This window comes from Ochotona curzoniae, unplaced genomic scaffold, assembly GCF_017591425.1.
Source record: "Ochotona curzoniae isolate NIBS_2020 unplaced genomic scaffold, NIBS_Ocur_1.0 contig_3819, whole genome shotgun sequence".
NCBI classification, from domain to species: domain Eukaryota; kingdom Metazoa; phylum Chordata; class Mammalia; order Lagomorpha; family Ochotonidae; genus Ochotona; species Ochotona curzoniae.
In genome coordinates this window covers 26,039,923-26,061,933 of record NW_024466004.1, presented here as the reverse complement: position 1 = coordinate 26,061,933, position 22,011 = coordinate 26,039,923, and the positions used below count along the sequence as shown (strand labels likewise).

General features: G+C 36.7%; 1 protein-coding gene across 1 annotated transcript in view; it reads right to left on the bottom strand.

The window, feature by feature from the left end:
- Nucleotides 1–22,011, bottom strand: part of COL19A1 (collagen type XIX alpha 1 chain) — a 319,505-nt gene that overhangs the window by 123,997 nt on the left and 173,497 nt on the right. The window contains exon 14 of the mRNA XM_040983151.1: nt 14,531–14,584. Within this exon, the coding sequence (XP_040839085.1) occupies nt 14,531–14,584 (54 nt within the window). The remainder of the gene's footprint in view (nt 1–14,530; nt 14,585–22,011) is intronic.

Sequence of the window (22,011 nt, the reverse complement as noted above, 5' to 3'; positions counted from 1 at the left end):
TAATTTGTGGGTGGGTTATAAATAGATTTTACCTCCAAATATTCATCTGTTTGTTACACTTCTTCAGAATACAACCTATACAACCATGCTAGATAGCAAATCCAGAAAAACCCTGGGGATACTAGAAGAAACACAAAAGCTTTTCCACAGTCTTAGTGCTAGATTATATTGTACCCAAGTTCTTAAAAATTAATGTTTCAGGTATGATCTAACAATCAACATTGCTAAACATTACCACATGCTAAGCACTGGACTGATTACATATGCATTTCTCTCTTCATGGCTTTAGTTTAGCTATCATTAATATTACAGTCGCGTAACTGAAAGACTGAGATCAGAGAGTATGTAGTACTCCATGGGAAAACAGCCAGTGCTCACCCAGAGTCTGCACAACTCTAGAATCTATGCCCGTCAAGCATTGGGAAATGATAGAGTTTACCATTAATACAAAACTTCAAGAACCCAAATCTCCGTGCAAGAATCTAACAGGTGAGCAAATACTTCCCCCAGTATTGACAAAGCTTGCTGCGGCACTCACAAAGAGCACTCTAAAGACAAGGAAGTGCCCTCTCCCTCTAATATTCCAGTTCTTAAGCTGTAGTCCAGGGAAATAGAAAGGAAAGTTGAGTGGTCTGAAAGGAGCTGAATGAGGGCAGCCTCCAGATAGAGAGGGGACTGGGCAGCAGCAAATACAGAGACACTTTCACATCAGCATGAGGTGTGGTCTCTGACAACATCTACTTTCTTCTGCCTTGGTTAAACACTTTTGTGTCGTCTGATGTATTGTACGCATACTTTTCATTTATTTTATCCACCAAGATGATTCCTGATTTGCTAATGGGTGCAGGATTTGGAAGGAGCCTTGCATCAGAACCTCACTCTGCTGATTTTTTGCTCAATGATCCTGAACAAGTCACCTTAACTTCAAGTGTCAGTGAATATCTGAGAAGTGGAAATAATCTCTACTACAGAAGGGTTTGTGACTAACCAGGAAAAAAATACAGAACTAGCGAACGTGTTGTTTTTCTCACCATGTGATTGCTATTACTATAATACAGTACATACAGCTGGTAAGGTAGTTTGAAATTCTCCAGTTTTGTTTTCAAATCAAAACTTAGCTATTTTTATCCTACTTAAATGAATAAATGAACAAACCCAGTCAACATGATCCTAAACTCAGTCCTCAAGTTGATTATCTTCACAAACACTTCTATGGATAACCCTAACTGGAGATACGCAAATAGGCTAGACTATTAAACTGTCCAAATTTAATTTTTTAGGAAATGAGAATAAACTTTTTTTTCTTAAAGAAACAAGTTCATTTTGTAACATTTTTTTTTCAGAAAGAATGTATTTTATTTATTTGAAAGGCTTACTGGGTGGGGTAGAGAGAGAGAACTTTCTGCCCATTCAGTCCCCAAATGGCACAATTGCCTGGATTGGACCACAATATAGCCTGGTACTCAGAACTTCAACTGGGTCTCCCTCGTGGGTACAAAAGGTCCAGGTACCTAGCTTATGTTCTGTTGCCTTTCCAGGGAGATTTAGCAGGGAGATATATAAGATGCAGGGAGCTTAATAGAAAGGTAAGCGGCAGGCCTGGCACAGTAACCTAGTGGCTGAAGTCCTCGTCCTCAACAAACCAGAATCCTATGTGGGTGCTCGTTCTAATCCTGGCAGGCCTGCTTCCCATCCAACTCCCTGCTTGTGGGCTGGGAAAGCAGTTGAGAATGGCCCAAAGCATTGCGACCCTGCACCCACGTGGGAGACCTCCTGGTTTCAGATCGGCGCAGCTCTGGCTGTTGCGGTCACTTGGGGAGTGAATCATAAGATGGAAGATATTTCTTTCTCTCTTCCTCTATGTATTTCTGACTTTGCAATAAAAATAAATAAATCTTAAAAAAGAAAGAAAGAAAGAATGGGAAGCGGCTGGGATTTAGCCTAGTGTTCTTTATGGGACATCTGTGGTGATAGCAGTAGCTTAAGCCATTGACCTACAAAATCGGCTACAATTCTAACATTCTTAGCAAAATTTTTCTATTTTACAAAATTTTTTCTATTTTCTAACTCAGCACATAATAGTTGAGACTATTGCCCATATTTTCTCAAAATAAATATTTCAAATTCAACATACTAAATCTTGAAATATCACAATTCCCAACATGTCCGTAAGTTTGTCTTTAATTGAGCTGCATTTCTTTATCAATGAGACTTTTTTGGTATTATAGATTTAATAGGACTTTGTGCCCCAAACTCAAACAGATGTTGAAACCCTATGGTCTATGGTAATAGTTAATGGATGAAGGCTAATGGTTGGTAGGTTAGAGGGGTCTTATATTATTAAGGCATGTGAGAGGTAAGCCTGCTGGGCCATTTTATTCAAGAACAAGTACATTGCTGCAAATATTGTGTCACAATTTAATGCTCTACCATCAATTAACTAAGCTCAGTATATGAGACTTTATAATTACTAGCAAAACTAATATCAATTCCTTTGGGCTTAGTAACTTTTGATTCACTACCAAAAGTATCATTTAATGATTGTGTCAAAAAATGTACTGAACCTTTTTGTCATTAGTTATGATTAAAAAACACATTTTACTTCTCTAACCTGACTAAAAGTTAAAATAATTTAAAAACTTTTATAAAAACAAATAGATTTCTTAGACATTTGCAGATTGCAGATAGAGTCTCATTTTACAGCATTACCTATTATCCTACTGTTCATGACTGAGAAGCTATGAGCCAAGCTGTGACTTCCATGGGCCTTCAAGAAGTGAATGACTCACCTCTGCTTGCTCAATTCAGTTTCTATACATGTATTTTCAATTTCTGTGCTTAGCCAGTTCTTGTAAGTTTTCTCAGGCAACACAGTTGAATATTACCAACTAATACGTCATGGTTGTGAAAGTCAATTAATCTCTTTTTTGGGGGGGGATAAAATCTTAATTGTGCTACTTCCTTTCAGATCCTTATAACTTAAAACTGTAAGTAAACAAGAGTTTTTAAAATTATTTTTTAAAGCAAATGTTAGGGGTAGGGTTTTGGTGAAGTGGTTAAGACATGGCTAAGGGTTGGGAAGGTCACATTTTCTATCAGAGTGCCCAGGTTTTAGTTTTGGCCCTCTTTGCAGTCTGCTTCCTGCTAAAGCATGCTTTGGGACCAGCAAGTCATTGTTGAACTGCAAGACTCCCTGCTTCCTACAGGAAAACCTGGATTGTCTATTGGGGCCCTGATTTTGGCCTGGCATAATCCTGGCTGTTGTGGATATCTGCAAAGTAAACTGGCAGATGGAAGATGTCTGTGTTTCTCTGTGTACCTCACTCCTTAAATAAAATGAAAAGAAATAAAGAAAAATGCATTAGAACTAAAGATAAAAGAAGGAAAGCAAATACCACATTAGATGTTAGGAAAACTTAGATTAAGTAGAATCCACTTGTCCTGCTTTTTTCTACATTAACTGGTCCTCACAGGGGTTTAGAGCCACAGTGACATCACAGTCATGTGCTACTGGCTGACTCTTCTCCAATTCATTAACCATCAGTCTTCGTAATGGTTTAGACAATTCTAAAGTGATGATGCTGACATTTATGTAATAGAATTAAGTTGAAGTTGATTAGTAAAATCATTCTAAGTCACAGAATATTTTACAAGAATGTCCTAGTTTTATATATTAGGGAAGTCTGTAAGATTTTTAAAATATGCTCTCCAACAGTAATATGACCTGAAAAAGTTTTGCAGATATGCTTTGTTCATTCTGGAAAATGTGCCTAATTATTGGAAATAATGTGGAAAAGCAAAAACATATTTGTTTTTACGAAAATCTATTATTGGTAATCAGATTTGAAATTGAATAACAAGATTTAAAGAAACACTAAAAATATGGATCAGGAGGAGGATAATTATGTTTTAAGTCCTAAAAGACTAAAACTGAAAGCTCTATTCCATGAAATACTGAAGGGAATTTACCAGTCTCTCTTTTTGCTTCAGTTTTTCTTATACTAGAAAACAACCAATGGAAGTACATTAGACATACTCAAGTAATGCCTTTTCCACAAAAATAACAGAATAGTGTACAGTTTTAACGTGAAATTAGATGCATAACTTCTTTTGAAATAGTAATTTTTGTGTCATCCTTATTTTACATTGAGAAAGTTTTATTTCTATGGCAATGACTCCAAAGTAATATACCATATTTATTTTCATCATCTCCCATTGAAAGAGATATTTAAGCCCATTGTAAGTTAACAGTAAAGAATGCAAATATTTATAACTATAACCAGGGCAGGCAGGACTATTTACATGATAAACCATTTCCTTGGCATTTCCTAGCTTGTGAATAATACTTAATTAGCATGCTTTAAAATCTGTATATCATATAAGAAAAAGAATAAATGGCAGTTTGCAGAATGTGTGTAGAATTAGAGTTGTAAAAAATGAAAATTGCCAGAAGCAATAAAGATAAGAACAATTTAATCTCCACAATATTTTACCCTGACATCATTATGCTAAAGCAACAAAACAGTTATCCAAGAAGTTAAAGAGTTATGTCCTAGCAAAATGGATTTGTAAAACAAAATAATGAATTCAGATAAATGGCTGATAACAGAAATGGCCTTCCAAGAGATTACAAATGATTAATAAAAGAAAGTAAATGTAGACAGAAAAGGCAAAACCTAAATGCTTAGATTATTACTATTGTCTGCACAATCTAGCAAAACTCTTGTGGCATTTTCAGCTCCTTTTCCCTTCCAATGCTCCACTTCCTCTACCTTCTTTTTAGTTTGGATTCCTATGTTTTTATACTGTTTTTTCCTTTACCTGACTGACCTGGGCTTGTCATTCATGAAGGAGAAAAATAATCCCCTTTCTCAATACTTGCTACACTTGCAAGACAGGTGAAATGTTGCTGCAGCCCTTGCATGGCACAGACTCTTAGAAACTGGGCTTCTTCAGGGTTGGGCACAGTGTAGTAGTGGGCAGAGCCACAACCTGGCATGTGGGCAACAGCTCATCCACTGCAGTTCTGATCCAGCTCTCTGCTAATGGCCTGGGAAAAGTAGCAGAAGATGGCCCAAGTGTTTGGATCCCTGCTACTGCAGAGGGACACCTGAAGAAATGCCAAGCTCCTGGCTTCAGCCTGGCTCAGTCCTGGCCTTGGAAGTTGCGTGGGGGAGTGAAGCAGTAGTTGGGAGGTCTTTCTCTCTGCTTCTCTAACAGTGGCTCTGACATCCAAAAATAAGGAAGGGAGGGAGGAAGAAAAGGAAGGAAGAAAAAAAACTTTTTTTTTTCCCTAGCATCTTTGAGGCATTTCCAAACAACTGGCCACTATTTTCTCTCACTCCAAACTTTTCTCATAGTTTCTTATTTCTCTATATATCTAACTTTTGTGTTCACCCCTCCTCCCCACTGTGCCTACATTGTGCCTACTCCAATTTCAAGGTTTTACATTCAGTTTTTACAGTGAGTCTTTCTTGAAGAGGATACGCACTCTGGTGACTTTCATTACTACCCATAAATGGATGGCTTCCTAAGAATAAACTCACAGGCTCAACTCAGGCTTTAAGAGACTAGCACACTCTAAATTGCAGGTCCTTTCCATAGCTTTAATGCTAATACTGTAAGGTACCAACTTTAAACCCAATCTTCTCCAAAATAACATTCTCTTCCAACACTTTGGATAGTTTCTATGAGCATTTCAGATATGATAAATCAGTAATCAAGTCTGATAGTAAATACACCATTTCATCTTTCTATTCATTCACTATCCTCAGTATCTATTCCATTTGGCATTTTCTCTTATTTTTAAAAGTGTGCTGAGTTTGCTCATTAATTTTTCTTGATTACACTAAAAGAATGATTCTGTTGCCTACTTTAACACAAATGTTCTTTCTCCTTCATCCTCTCTCTCTCCCATGGTGAGATTAGTATTATCAAAGCTTTTATTTTTAGCATGTATTCACTTCTGTTTGATGATTTTATATAGCTAATGTAAGGACTGTGTTGGGGTCGGCATTGTGGTATATAGAGTTAAGCTGTCTGCAACACCAGCATCCATATTGGTACTAATTTGAGTATCTGCTGCTCTACTTCTGATCTAGCTCCTTATTAGTGTGCCTGGGAAAGCAATGGAATATGGTCCAAGTCCTTGGACTCCTGTACCCACTTTGGAGACATGGAAGAAGCTCCTGGGCCCTAGTTTCTGGCTCCTGGCTTTGTATTGGCCCATTCTGGCCATTCTTATCATTTGGGGAGTGATCAGTGGATGGGAGATCACCTTCTCTGTTTCTCCTTCTATCTCTGTAACTCTGCCTTCCAAATAAGTAAAATAAATCTTTTTAAATAAAAGGACTGTATTTTGGTCCTTCGATGGTTCGGATAACCTCCACCTGCACCTTGTTCCAGCAGCTTTAACTTAGTCTACAGAAGCTGCCTTGTGTGGAGATAACTATGAAGTTGACATCCTTCTCCGCACCAGTTGGGGCATGTCTATTCACTTACATTGTAATAGGACAAATTGTCTGATGCTCCTGAGATGCTTTGTGTGTCAGGATTAGAATGTATTTCTCCCAAAGCCACCTTTTGAACTGCATCTCTCCCTGTCTCCTCCTGCTTTCCTTGCTCTTTCACAGGTCTGTGAATCATTGGTACAGTAATTCCACTGTGGGCTCTGCTTTTAGGGAAATCTAATCCAAGCCAACATTCATAGTACCTTACACAAAGTAGGTTCTCAATGTTTCTTGAATAAATAAATAGGCTTTCAGATTTCTTGTTTTAATGTAAATATTATTGAATAAATACACTAGGTATGGAAATGTTTTTGGTAAAGCTGTGCAACATATAATAAAATGTATAAAATGACAGCTTTCTGCAAGACAAGATGAAATGCCTAGATTTTTTCCCCAAGTGATATTTTGCTCTTTTCACTACATTTTCTAAGGTTAATTTTCTTAAGGTGGCATTATCATTGAATGCATATAAGTCACATGTGTTTAAATTATTAAATTTCATGTGCATTCAAGTCATTAAGTGTATTTTAGATATTCTTCAGCTAGCCTTTTTGGCTTACAAAGAAGTATTATTCATCTCTTATTTCAGCTCATTGATTAGAGATTTCAAAACCATAAGTTACATGTGCTACAATGTAGTGATAACATCGTATGATGATGTATATTGTGGCAAATTTTAAAAGGATGATGGGTAAAGCAATCACATACATGTATCTATTTACATGGAACACATATGCAAACATCAGATGAATGCCAAGTACATTGATAGCCTTCATAAAATATCTAAATAAAAGTTTAATGTCTTACTTGGAAAAGAAAGAAAAAAATAGACTCTGAAATATTGCTACATAATTCAAGAGCCATTATGCTGAAAAACACAGAAATTGGTGTATATATAAAGGGAATTTTCCAACTTAAAATTGTTTTATTATATTTGTTTTATAATAGTTACTCTCCTCAGATAATTCAAATCTCTTGTAAAATAACAACTGAAGAGGCATAAAACTAAAGTTGTGTATGAAGAACTATACTTTAGTAATGATATAAGGGAACTCAGTGAGGGGAGAGGGAATTGGGGAGAGGATAAGGGAAATCCAAGGGCCTACGGAACTGTATCATAAAACAATAATAATAATAAGAAGAAGAAGAAGTAAGAAAAAGACAACTAAAGTTTTGTTGAAAATTCTTTGCATATTAGTGAAGGTAACTCAAAACTGGAGTTTTACATAGTCAAGGTCTTGATTATTTATTGGAAAAATAATTTTGTGGTTTTCAAAGTCATTAGGCCACAAAACATTTCAGGTTCCAAATGTTTGGCACCTCTGAAAGCTTATATGCTTATTTTTCTTACACTGATTAATACCTAGTAACTAATTATGGATTTGGCAGCCACCTACCCATATTCACTGTATCCCAAATGGATAAGTAACTTTCTACATGACATTTATAATCGTAAATTTACCAAATAGCTACTAGCATGTTCAATGTGGTGTTCCAAATAAAGATAATGACACAAAAATATCAGCACATTGTCACTTTGGCAGGAAGTGTCTTCCCTCCATCTGCTTTAAGGGACTCTGTGACTCAGTAGGTAATATTCATAAGATTGTTTCATAGAACACCTGTCACAAGAGAACATCCAAAGTATTTCTGGCTTAATCCCTTAATATGCCTGAGGGCTAAATTGTAATAAAACAAATCAAATTATATTAGGATCTTGAGCGATTTGCCTGAGCTCACAAATCCATCCAATTCCACTGCTGTAAAAAATGATACTTCTGATTCCTATCCTTTGTTCCCCATTGATGAGGTAATTCTAGTTTCTAACTATTAGCAAAGGATATGTAAATCATGATAACTGAATGCACAGACCTTGAGACATGTGGAGACCACACACACACACACACACAATCAACTCTGCTCATTATGGATTTCACTGGGCTTGTCCCTTTTGAGGTTTGTGTGCTGGAAACTTGGTCACTTATGAGGTGGTGCTGACATGGTGGAACCTTTAAAAGGTGGCATCTCATGCAAAGGAATCAGGTCCTGGGAGCTCCATATTTGTAGATGGAGTAAATGCTTTATCCCCTGGGAGTTAATGAAGTCTTCTGGGACTCAGTTGCTGCGAGGAGGTGGTATTCTAAAGGAGCTTCATCTTGGAATATCTCTCATACGTGTACTGCTAACCATCACTGCATATACTACTGCCACGGTGACAGCACAGTTCACAAGGTCCTCAAAAGTGCCAATCAGATACCGGTGTCATGCTCTAGAACTTTCATAACTGTGAGCTAAATTTAGTTTTTTCATTGTAGCTCATCCCTCTGGTATTTTGTGGTAATGACACAACAAAGGGAGTACCACCACAATTTTTCTCTTATGGTGTGTGGTCTTAATTAAAACACTAAAATAGATTTTAAAATCAGTGTTTTGGTCAAACTATCAACATTTTTTATTTTTAAAAGAACTGATGCAAATCCAGATTTTTGGCATGGGATGACAAAATTGATAGCAGTCGTTTTTTAACAGGAACAATGAAAGGAATAAATAGTCCTGTAGCTTTGGAGAATGGCCAGATTTTGGGGGCAGGGGTCAGCTTTTTTATTTGGAAGACTAGAATGACACGAAGTTTCCCTTCCCAGTTAACACTAAAATGTGATAATCTGATCTTCCTGATATGCCAGTGCTATCACTGGGCCCATCCCTTCAGATGTCTCGGACATTTTTGGCCTCATGAACTGGTATCTCCATGGGATGGCGTGCTTCTTTCATAGCAGAGAATAGCTCTTGGGTCAATTCAGATAAATATATAAGCCATTCAGAGCCACAGGTGTCTTTGAAAAAAGACAGGAAATACTTCTTCTTTACTAATCCAAGTCACTGAGAATTTATAGTTATTTTGTTACAGGATAAATAGGCTCAATTGACCCTTCATCAGATGAATGCAAGCATTGCAGGTCATTGTGGTTTCACTATCTGTGCAAATTGGAATGAAATAATTAGTTATAATGTTATTTTTCTCCACTGACAGCCTTCCCAGGGCATGTGTTGTCTCTTTTGCTTCAAGTGCACAGCAGAGACTGCTAATTAAACTGAAGTTTACCACAACAGAGCATAGGCCTGCTGTCATCAACTGGTTGTGATATTTAACTGTAAGGGATGGCACTGTGTCTCTCTTTTTCATTCACTTTTAATTGGACTGAGTTAGGAACTGTTTCCCAACATTTCGTTCTTCGGAATCATCTTTCCCACCCTTGATAGAGTGTGCACAAAATTTGAGGATTCTTATCCTTACTACAAAGTTGCACTCTTGTGGACATTTACCTGACACTCAGAGAAATGATCTCCTTTCACGTCTTCTGCATTTACTTTGGCAACTGTATATGATCCCTCTTTGGGAGACATCAAACATTTAAAATCTGCCACACTGCTCATCAAACAGGAATGCAGGGATAAATGTAGATTTGTTCATATGTGTATACACTACGCCTGCTTGAGACTTGAACGGGATATACAATTTCCCATTTATCCATCTACAAATACCAGGTAATATTAAAGATATTATCTTTTATACTATCTTAAGGTGATCCTCAAGGAAACATTCTGAGATAATGTTGCAGGAAGCAAAACTAAAAACTGTCATCTAACTGTCAGAAAGTTTATAACAAACGCAGTAAATATCAATGACTAAGTGTATAGTCCATAACCTCTTACATTTGTATTTCCATATTCATTCATAGATATCAGAAATAAGATACTATTTTTGATATTATTGTTTTACCTAGAGTTAAAACTGTCACTTTAAACTTTTTTTTCACTTTTATTGTTAGTGATACAATTTCTTGGTACAAAAACATCAGCTATTGTTCTAATGAGTAAACGGAATTGTGGGTGCATTCATGTGCATTTATAGGTAAGCACCACTTTGATCCATAAAGATGAAATGACAATTTTATATCTCCTTTTGCTTTTATGTGAAACTAATCAAATTACTTCCAGAAACTAAAGGCTCATCAGTATTCATTATTTTCTCCATAAAATTCTTCCCCTAACCAAGTCCAGATCAGGACATGAACTGCAGAAACACATCGTGGCTTCTTTCTTTCACATCGTGAACTTTCTTTATTGGGACACTAAGGTCACCCTCAGAGTAGTGAAGTTAGCACTCTAGTATAAACAAAAAGGAAAAAGAAATACATTTTTTCCACTATACTGTGAGGTGGGTTTGACCTGTTTTATTGGCTTGCTGTATTCTATAAAGCTGCCATTGAACATAGCTGGGCCATAACAGCATAATTTCACTTGAAATATGTACCCAGCGCCATGAAGACAAATCAGTGTAAGGAACATTTTGCTCAATAAGTCCTATAGCATGCGCTGCCTTCCTTGAAGCAATAATTTTGATGTCTTTTTTCCTAATGGGATCAATGTAACCCAGAAATCATAACATAACTTGTGCGGTAAAGCACATAAAACAGTTCTGAAACAAGCAAGCCTAAAGAAAAACATGTTTTACCATGCAAGTCCTGGTAAATTTATTTAGGATCAGCACAATTATGCAGAAGACAAATACTGAGGTCCAAGCTACTCTATCACAATGGTATCAACCTTTAGCTCTACTTTTTGAAGGAAGAGAAAATAACTGACACTATGCCTTTAGGATTTTTACTGAAAATTTTATTATCATACTGGAAAATATTGAACCTCATGAAGCTCCTAGGTTATCAGAATATGAGCAAAGATGTCTAGTTTAAAAATTAGTCAAATTTAAATAAAGTCGGCTTAGTGAAGTAGCTGTCAAAAATGGTCATTTTATCTTAGATATTTTATAAAAGAGTTATTTTTTTTTCCAAAAGGTAGATTGAATTTATGGAGAGAAGGAGAGACAGAAAGATCTCCCCAAATGGCTACAATGGCCCAAGCTGAGCTGAGCTGAAGCCAGGAGCTTCTTCTAGTTCTCCCATTTGGGTGCAGTTTCTCAAGGCTTTGGGCCATCCCAAATGATTTCCCAAGTCATAAACAAGGAGGTGAATGGTAAGGAAATAGCCAGGACAGGAAGTGGTGCCCATATGAGATCTTGGTGCTTTCAAGGTGAGGATTTAGACTTTGAGCCATCCAGTTAGGCCCTAAACTTAGATTCTTGATCAACTACATATTCTCCTTAGAAATTAAGCTAATGATTTTCCTAAAATTGAATCCTATATTTTTATTAAATACATTATGTCTAGGAGTAAAGATCTGTATGGTTCCACATGTGTGATCAAAATATAAGCGTAGGGCCCAGCAGGTGGCCTAGCCCCTAAAGTCCTTGCCTGGAATGCACCAGGATCCCATATGGACATTGGTTCTAATCCTGGCAGCCCCGCTTCCCATTCAACTCCCTGCTGTGGCCTTGGAAAGCAGTCGAGGATGGCCCAAAGCCTTAGGACCCTACACCCACGTGGGAGACCCAGGAGAGGCTCCTGGCTCCTGGCTTTGGATTAGGTAAGCTCCAGCCACAGCAGCTGCTTGGGGAATGAATCATCAGCCAAACCTTCCTCTCTCTCCTCCTCTCTGTATATCTGACTTTCTAAAAAAAAAAAAAGATAAATCCTTAAATATATAGGTATCTAGATAAATGTATATATATATATATATACATTCATATATATATACTTGCATGTATGAGTATTATTCACAATGGGTCAAGAAAAAGAATTTCAAATTTATGGCTTTTCCCAGCTATTATTTTCTATTCCAAATGTCAATGAATAGAAAATTACTGTTCTTAGCTTTCAGAAGCTAAGTAATATATGCCTGTATACCCTAACACACACACACACTCACAGAGTTGTCTTTATATGTCTAAAAACTGAGCTATACCTAACTTTTCATCCAAAAAGGATAAAAAGGCTCTCAAATGCTTCAGACATAAATATTTAAGAATGTTCATTTGTTAAATTAATTTTGACCTGTTCAAGTAGCTTATGAAGTGGAACAAGTCACAGAAAATATTTAGAAATACTCACTTGTAAACTCAGATAATGTAATGGTAACTGTTATGGTTGTTTTTTGATAAGTATGGTATTTATGGAAGAGAAGTAGTAGTAATGATAAACTGGCTGATAGTTTCTACACAATTTTATTACATTCTTTAGTTTCTGACATATTACTCTTTATGGGAAATGAAAACAAAAAATTATCTGAACTATGCAAATTTGTAAATGAGCTAAACTTCTATAAAATAGTGGTTAAACTTTCATGTTTGAATAACTTGCTCCATATTTTCTCATTCTATGAAAAAATGTTTAATTTATTCCTTAATCTACCTCTTCCAAATGTAAACTTTGATAGAGCAGAATTTCAATTTGATGCATTATTATTTCTTAAAAGCCTCCTGTGAATGTTTTTTTCATTTCAGCTAGTATTTGACAAATTTCACAGAATTATTTTTCAAGCCAAATTAAGAAACATGGATGGGAGTAGACATGGTTCAAATGCAGATGTACATGATTTGATTATCATGCCACAAGAATATCCATCATGGAAAAGATGGCCGATTGGGCCGTGTTACATGGAACTGCCAGCTCCCGTTGTGCTCTGGACTTATTATTTGAAGAAAGGTACAGGGTAGTGTTACAATGTATTAAGGTGACATAAAGCTAGGAGCTATTCCTCTGAAAAGCAACATTCAAATGCTTTCAAGAAAAGAGTATTTCCAATAAAATGCTATTCAGGACTCAAATTTGGCAGATGGAAATTAACAAGTACTTATATTCTTATTCTATTGTTTAATAAGGCAACTGCATAGTAACAGGATGAGCATAGGTTTGACTTGGCAGAATTTTTCATGAAAACAAAACACTGGATCATTTAATTGGCCACAGGTCAGTACAAGTCAAAAGTCAGAAACCAGACAAAGCATCACTGGCTCCACCTTAAACTGCTATAGAAGTGCACTGTTGCCGGTACAGGACATGCTTGCTCTGTATTAACCTGCTCTAAATAAGGCCACATATGTCCAGCTCCATTTCTGAGTAGGAACACCAGCTGTTGGGGCTGGGGTAGGGGGAAGTGTCAGGCATCTGCATATCATAAAAAAGGTAACAGACCTGTGATTTTGCTAATCCAAGCTTAACCTTGGTAAAATACACAATGTAATCCTGGACATTTGAAAGATTCTAATGCATTTAAACAAAGACACTCATTTGCTAAAAAGGACAAATTAGGAATAGTAACTAGCAATGCTCACAAACTCATTTGGAGTTACTGTAGGGGGACATAAGAAAGGATATGTGGTCCAGAATCAGAAGCCTAATTCTAGCAGGCATCCACACCCCTTTATCATAGAATCCTCACATGTAAACAGCAGAAAATGATCATACCTGTTCTGGTTAACTCAGACTCTTTTTGAACAATTACATGTGAGAGCACACACACATATTCCGAGACTTTAAAATAATTTTGAACATAATAAGGTCCCCACTGTTCAAGACGAGTCATCACTGAGCAGCACAAACTCCTTTTACCAGCACAGTAGGAGACTCAGCTGGACCGCAGTCCATGATTATTGCTGTATACTCAATTGAAACAGCAAAGTATTCACTTCTTGCCTATTTTATCTCAGTAATGGAAGTACACTTGTGAAGAATCACTAACGTCATTAATTTAATTTGCTAAAGAATGCAGTTAATGTCCACAACCTCCAGAGAATTGATGAAAGGTGTTGAACTTTCATGAAGATACTCATCAACTTTCCCTCCCCCCCCAAAATAAAAACCTGAAAATATGCTCTAGATCAAATTAAGGCTAATTCATTCTACCTAAACAATAGCTCTGCACTTGTGCTGCCAATTATGAGAACACATAGAATATCCTGGATTGTAAAACTCTTGAAAACTCAAATCTTAAATTTCAGCCTTTGGATACTCGATACTCTCCATATGTCTAACTGCTTGCTACATTGTGGTTACATTTCTACCAAGGTTTGAAAAAGAAATAACCCCTTAGTAATGCCTACCAGTTGTCTCAAGTTTACTTACCCTCTGACCTTCTTTTCCTGGTGGCCCTTGAGGGCCTTGCATACCCGGGGAACTCTGTGAAGAAAACAAGACACATGTTAGTAGACTGTTTCAAGTATATCTACTTCACCACAAACATTGTGAAAACTAATATTTATTAATTAAGCCAACTTTTAAAATGATTTGATTCTTCATTAATAATGATGATTTTCACTTTTGTGATCTATCTTTATAACTAACTCCAGAAACCAACAACAACAACAACAAAACCCAATTCCAAACCAGGTATGAGATGAAATATTTACTCCTAGTGAATTACAGAAGTGAAACCATACTACAAAAAAAATCATAAATAAATGGCAACAATATTTGTAAGAAAAAAAAGGTCTCTGGGAAAACTAAAGAAAACTACATTTTTGGTGGAGAGGAGCTTTATTATTGTCTTCTAATAAAACACATTGATTTATAACGACTTTTAGCATCATAAAAGTCATTGAAAACTTTTTCAAAGCACTGTCAAATGGTATGGAAAGTGGTCATTTTTTTTTTCATATTCTAAAACTGTCTAGGCACCCTTAAGTGTCGTTAACTTGGAAGTCAAGTCTCCTGGTACAGGAATTCCAAGACATCTAAGTGTGGACGATTTCAGGTTCATTTTTTTCTTCAGTCCACATTTGTTTACCATTATCTCATATACCTATGGGCCTGGGATTTTTGAAGTCAATGATTCCCAGATTCCTAAGCCCAGTTTATCCTCCGAGATGCTGGACAGTTGCCCCTCAGTTACTGCACAGGCATATCAAACACTGACCTCAGGATCAGCTCTCCCAAGCTGGGTGCTCCCCAGCAGTCCCCACTCAATAAAATTTGTTAAAGATTCATATTATTCTAAAAATGGTTTTTACTTTATTATTATTTTATTTCAATAATCTTTATGTAGTTGATTAGGGCACAAAGTGTCAAGGACTACGGGGAAGTGGCTAAGACCATTGTTTTCATGTGATTACTTTTTCTAGATCTGGGGTAAGAGAATAAAGGAATATGCCCCACCCAGTCTCCCAACCCAAAGTACGGCATGCTCTGAAGATCCTGCCCAAGTGGTTTTGATAGTCCAAAAGTTCTGAATTGCTGCCAATCTCGCCATTCCAAGCACGATGAAATCTCCCCAGGATCCACTGGCTGACACAGCCTACTTAGAGTCTCCGTTAGCCCAGATTTTCACTGCCAACACATTGCTGGGGTAGATGTTGATTTGTTCTGTCTTCCATCCTGTTGTGGTACCAAGTGTCCTCTGCAAGTTCCAATAGACTGCCCTATCCTCCTTGTGCACTTGGATTTGCTGTCTACTGTTCCATCAGAGTCTCTGAGGAGGCTCGTCTTTGACATTTGCATCCATGGTCAGACCATGGAATCTCCCCTTCTCTTCATGGTTGTGGTTCTGAGATCAGCAATTCAGTTGGAGGGATCCTCAAAGAAGCTTAATCTGAGGTGATCCCAGACCTTATTCCTGTGTATGCCTAGCAGTACAAGGTCCAACAAAATCTGTCACCCCAATGAGCTTATGGATATGTTGGTGGTTGCAATACTCAATAAATTCATGCAGCACCCTGCTGGTTCTATTGCCAGAAGTCTAAAAGTCATTAATCATCATCCTCTCCCTCAATATATCCTCACACTCGGTAACCAAATGTGTTTGATCTCTAAAGTGTATTTGGATCCACTATTTCTCTGTATCCCTCCTGTGCCTAATGCTCACTTCCTGATTCTTCCCAGGAATGCCCTGTTTTTTCTTAGAGTGCCCTGTTTTTATCTGCAAAGTACTTAACACAAATTCATTTAAATGATGACCCATGCAGTATTGACCTGTCAATGAAAACAATTCATACTGGAAAGTCAATACACTTTAATTACAGTTACCCCAAATGTAGAGGCTTTAAAGATTTTCTAAATATTTATAATGAACCTATTATATATTAAATGACTCTGATGGTTTGGAATAATCTAGTAGTTTGAAAACATCATGATACATGTTAAAATAAGTCTGAATCAATCTTAACTTCAGAAGGAATATTTTGTCATTCAATTTTAAAAATGATGAGCATTCATTTTTACAACATGTTTTCTTTAAAAGCCATGGCTCCCTTTAAATCAAAATACCAGATGTGCTTATGATGATTGTTATCACAAAACACATTTTTACTTTTTATAAAGCTAAGTGCTAGTATCTTTTACATAATGTTGTCATATGTTTCATTTAAAATTATTCTTACTTACCTTAAAGATAGAGAATTTTTCATTTATTGCTTTACTCCCCCAAATGCTTACATCAGCAAGGGCTAGGGTAGCACAAATCCAGGACCAACAAATTTCATCCAGGTCTCCCATGTGGGTGGCAGAGGCCCAGCATTTTAACCATCACCTGCTGCCTTCACAACTCATTAGCAAGAGCAAGGCACTCTGAGCTGCACACAAGCACCCAACTGGTGCTCAAACCACGATGTGGCACAGTCTTATCTCTTCATGTATTTTTACTTTGAATAAATAGACATTTTAGGCTTTCAGTCAGACAGTTTTAACTTGAGCAAAGTCAGAATGCAGTATTAACTATTATTAACTAACTTTCAACAATCATTATCATAATAATTCTGCATGTGTTAATTCTCAGTGTTCCCCAGTTCTTTGTCTTCTCCACAAAAGATGAAAAAAACTGTATCTGGTTCACCTTCCTGCCTTTTATTTATTTTTGGAAGAATTTATTATTTTGAGACATACATAGAGATAATGTTTCAGCGATTTAGGCAGGAACATCAACAGGAAATAAAAGAGTAATCAGTACTATTTGTAGTTCTTTAAAAAAGAAAATTACCAAACGATAATCAAGAAAAGTTGGCTAATTATATAAGCTTTACTATGATCAGTTGCTAATGTGCATGAGAAAAACAAATGTCAAAATCCAAATATTCCAAAGTATTAATTATAACTATGGAAATTTGTACCATTTTTAACAAAATTGAAAGAATTTTGGTTCTAGATGAAACTTTTCCCTTTCATTATTAGGAAAACCATTATCACCTTTTTTGAATAGTTAGAATAATGTATAACATTTTTGATATTCATTCAAATGCTGATAATTTCTTGACAATTTTTAAACATGAATTACCAAAACATATGGACATCAAACAAAATCAAGATAGTATGCTTGATTCTGATAGACACTGGAGCAAAAAATCTATTCCTTCTAGTAGTTGAAGTTGTTCCACTCTTAACCTAAGTTAAGAGTGTTAAATCTGATTTGGAATGTATTCAACAGAAAGTAAAATGTTGCGTGCAAAGTCAAAGCAATAATGAAAGGCACCAACTCTCCTCCATAAACCTAAGAGTCAATGTACCCTTTTTCTTTTGCCACGTCTGAGATTAGCTAAGTGACGGAAAATTTGGAAGTTCTTTTTTTTAAAAAACTATTTTAAAAATTTAATTGAGAGGAAAGAGAATAGAGTGGGAAGAGGGAAGAGAGAAACAGAGAGAGGAAAAAAGGAACAGAGAATGGGGAGAGAAGGGGAGAAGGGTAGAGTGAGAGAGGAAGAGAGGGAGGAAGGGAAAGAGAAGAAAGATCTCAATCTTCACTGCTATTTTATTTCCAAGTGGCTGCAACAGTTAAGGGCTGGGCCAGGTTGAAGCCAGGAGCTCTTCCTGGTCTCCCACATGGGCGCAGGGTCTCAAGGCTTTGGGCCGTCCTTGGCTGCTTTCCCAGACCACAAGCAGGGAGCTGGATGGGAAGCAGAGCAGCCGGGATTAGAACCAGTGTCCATTTGGGATCCTGGTGTGTTCAAGGTGAGGACTTTAGTGGCTAGGCCACTGCACCAGGCCCTGTGATCACTTTTAAATCCCAGCCATTTTCCTAATATCCAGACCATTTTGATCTGTCTTTATTAAATATTAGTTGCAATTTACCACGCAGAAAATAATTTTAATATTATCATCAGTAAAACACTTATCAGAAAAAAATTTTTCACAAAATAAAAAATTAAAATTTGGGGATGCTCATTTACTGTTATCCAGGCCACTACTCCCATTTAGTAAAGGCAAGTGCTTACTAGGAACATTAGGGATTTTATGTCAGCTCCAGTTTATCTGATTTAACCTTGGACAGAGCTCAAGAATTGCATGAGCTCTCTTTTCCAAGTCTTTGTTCTTCTGGCTTTGGGAAGGGCAGATGTGTGTACTTTATGTATCCTCCATCGCTTGTAGGTTGTAGAGGATAGCAGCTCTTTTTTTTTATGCTCTATCACACTTCTTGACAGGACTAAATGAAACTTGTGAAACAATTATGGGTTTTGGCATCAAGAAACAGGCTTCATTTTAATTTTTAAAAATTAGGTTTTAAATACAGTATTGAAAAATGTTCAGTATTACCTGTTTCGTCGGTGTGAAATGGCTATTCCACTCCCTGATGTCCAAGAATAAAATCACATTATGGCTCATTTACAAATTATTTTTCAAATGTGTAATATGTCTGCTATAGAAATTATTCATACTTTCATTACTTGTTATTATACAAATTTATATTTTTTTCTAGTTACTGAATCTTAATATTTTCATAGTCTGTGCACTTTTAAACTTAATTTTCTAAGAATATCTATGTTTTTCTATGTTCCCCTGAGTTTGCTATAAAAGGTGCCCATTAGGGCATTTCTAAAAATTTATAAATGTACAGGTTTCTCACTTTCTTGAAAGAGAAGCTTGAGAACATATTTAGGGTATTCACTATATATAAATCTATCTGTGTCTATGTAGGCGTTCATTGTTCTGTTTTTAAAAGTGGGATTCTGGATATCAAAAATGTTGATGAAGAATGGAATTTATAAGGCTGCTACTTCTTTTGGTTGGGATTGAACTATGCAAAACACCCCAAAGCCAGCCAAAGCATTCTAAGTTCCAGTGAATAGCCATTACCATGTGTTACTTTTCACACGGCTCTCTCTGGACAATCTGCTGATTATTTAAGACAAACAAGAGCTTATCTTCATGGAAGCCATGTAAATATTTAACTGAGAAATTACTTAGAATTAACTGGTTCAGAACAGGATTTTGAAGTGTTTAGCAAACACAGCAGATGTTTAGTAGAGTTAATAGGGTAGATTAATTGCATTTGAACACATTTTCATTGGTGAAAAGAGGCAAGAAACCTTCATAAGTTCTCGATAAAGGAAAGGAGCTGCAATTAAAACAAAAAAAGAAAATTTCATGTTAAAGTATTATTTGCACTCTCTCACCAGGGATGCTGCAGTACATATGACACCTAATACCCACTTCAACAAAACTGCCATGTAAGTGTTATGATTATGGGTTTAGAGAATGCTTCACAGACTTGAAGTGTAAGATTAAGAGAATCTGCATAAATTCTTTAAATATTGCTAGGGGAGTGCCTGTGTTTCAAATGAAAAGTACAAAATTAAAATGGTAAACAGTTTACCTGTCTTTACAGAATATTTCAGGTCTTTCATATTAAAGAGTAGAAACATCGGTGAAGTTGTTTTGTAGGCATATTTTGTTCTCTTGAAAATGAATGATGACAGGCAATAGGTTTTATAATGGCTAATGTAAAAGTAGTAAACATCCCAATAGACATCTGGTGGAGTCACAGGAAGTGATTTTCATGTCAGTTGTGAAAAGTGGAATTTAGGAATGTTTGCACTAAAAAATTAAGGAACGACCAGTTTTCTGTTATTACATGAATTACTGTGACATTCAAAGGAATTTTCCATACAGTGTCTAAGTATTCACTTAGGGGATTCTATGTTTATACAAAAAGCCAATTATTGTATTATAAGTAGTTTTCAATAATAAAAAATAGATGTATTTGAAGTAAATAAGAGACTCTTCTATATATTAAAAATAAACTTTAAAACTTTCTCAGTAACATTTATATGAGGAAAGACATTTGTCACTAAAACAAAATTTTGGAAAATATTAATGTGTATGGAACAATTCAATCATTGTCAGTTGTGGTTAACAAGCTCTGTATTTGGATGGCCAATTTTTTCCTGTCAATAATTTTAAAAGCAGATGGCATACATAGTACCTCCAAGACTAAACCATTTCCTCTGAAAGCCCTGGAGGCATTTCACATATGCCATAGTGAATTATGATTGTCCCTTTTGTGTGCAGGGATTTTTATAATTACCTTAAGTTATCTGAACTCAGAAAATATATCTTTTATTATTCTAAAGGTTCATAAATATGTTGTTTTTGGTGACTATAGATACTTGAGTGTATAAAACGGGAATTCAGAAGTTGTTGGATTCTGTACTTATGAAAAACTTTGCTAAAGAGTGACCTCTATTTCTATAAAACAATTTTGATTTTGTGAGCTGTACATTCTATTACTTTCCACAACAAATATTACCTAGTCGGGTGTCTTGGTTGTATTTAGTAGGTTTTGAATGGTTCGATGGCTACTAAGATTTCCTTATTTTCTTTCTTCTTTCCTTCTTTCCCCTTTTTCCTTTCTTTTCCTTCCTTCCCCTTTCCATTATTTCCTCTTCTTTTCCCTTCCCTTCCCCTCCTGCCCCATTCCTTCCCTTCCTTTCCCTTTCCTTTCCTTCCCTTCCCATCCTTTCCCTTCCCATTCATTCCCTTCTTTTCCTATCCTTTCCCAACCCTTCCCTTCCCTTTCCCCCATCATTTCCCTTCTCTTCCCATCCCTTCCCACCCCTTCCCTTCCCACCCCTTCCCGTCCCTTTCCTTCCCATCCCATCCCTTCCCTTTTTTCCTCATCACTCCCCTTCCCTTCTCATCCCTTCTTTTTCCTTCCTTTCCCATCCCTTCTCTTCTTTTCCCAGCCCTTCCCTTCTTTTCCCTTTCCTTGCCTTCCCATCCTTTCCCTTCCCTTCCCTCCCCTTTTTCACCAGCCCTTCCTTTCTTTTCCCTTCCCTTCCTTCCCATCCTTTCCCTTCTTTTCCCATTCCTTCCCATCCTTTCCCTTCTTTTCCCATTCCTTCCCATCCTTTCCCTTCTTTTCCCATTCCTTTCCTTTTTTTCTTTTTTCTTTCTCTTTTCATTCATTCATTCTCTTCCTTTTTCTTCTCCTTCCCGTTTCCCCATCCCATCCCTTCCCTTCCCAAGCCTTCCCTTCTTTGCCCTTTCCTTCCCTTCCCTTTCTTTCTTTTCCCTTCTTTTCTTTTTCTTTCTTCCCATCCTTTCCCTTTCCCTCCCATCCCTTCCCGTCCCTTTCCATCCTTTCCCTTTTTTCCCCATCCCTTCCCTTCCCTTCTCATCCCTTCCTTTCCCTTCTTTTCCCATTCTTTCAGTTTTCCTTCCTTTCTTTCCTTTTTTCCTTCTTTTTCTTTCCCTTTTCCCTCCCCTTCCATTCTCTTCCCTTCCCTTTCCATCCTTTCCATTCTTTTTCCTTTCCCTCCCCTTTACCTTCCCCTTCCTTTCCCATCCCTTCATTTTCTTTTCTCTTCTTCCTTCCTTCCTTCCTTCCCTCCTTCCTTCCTTCC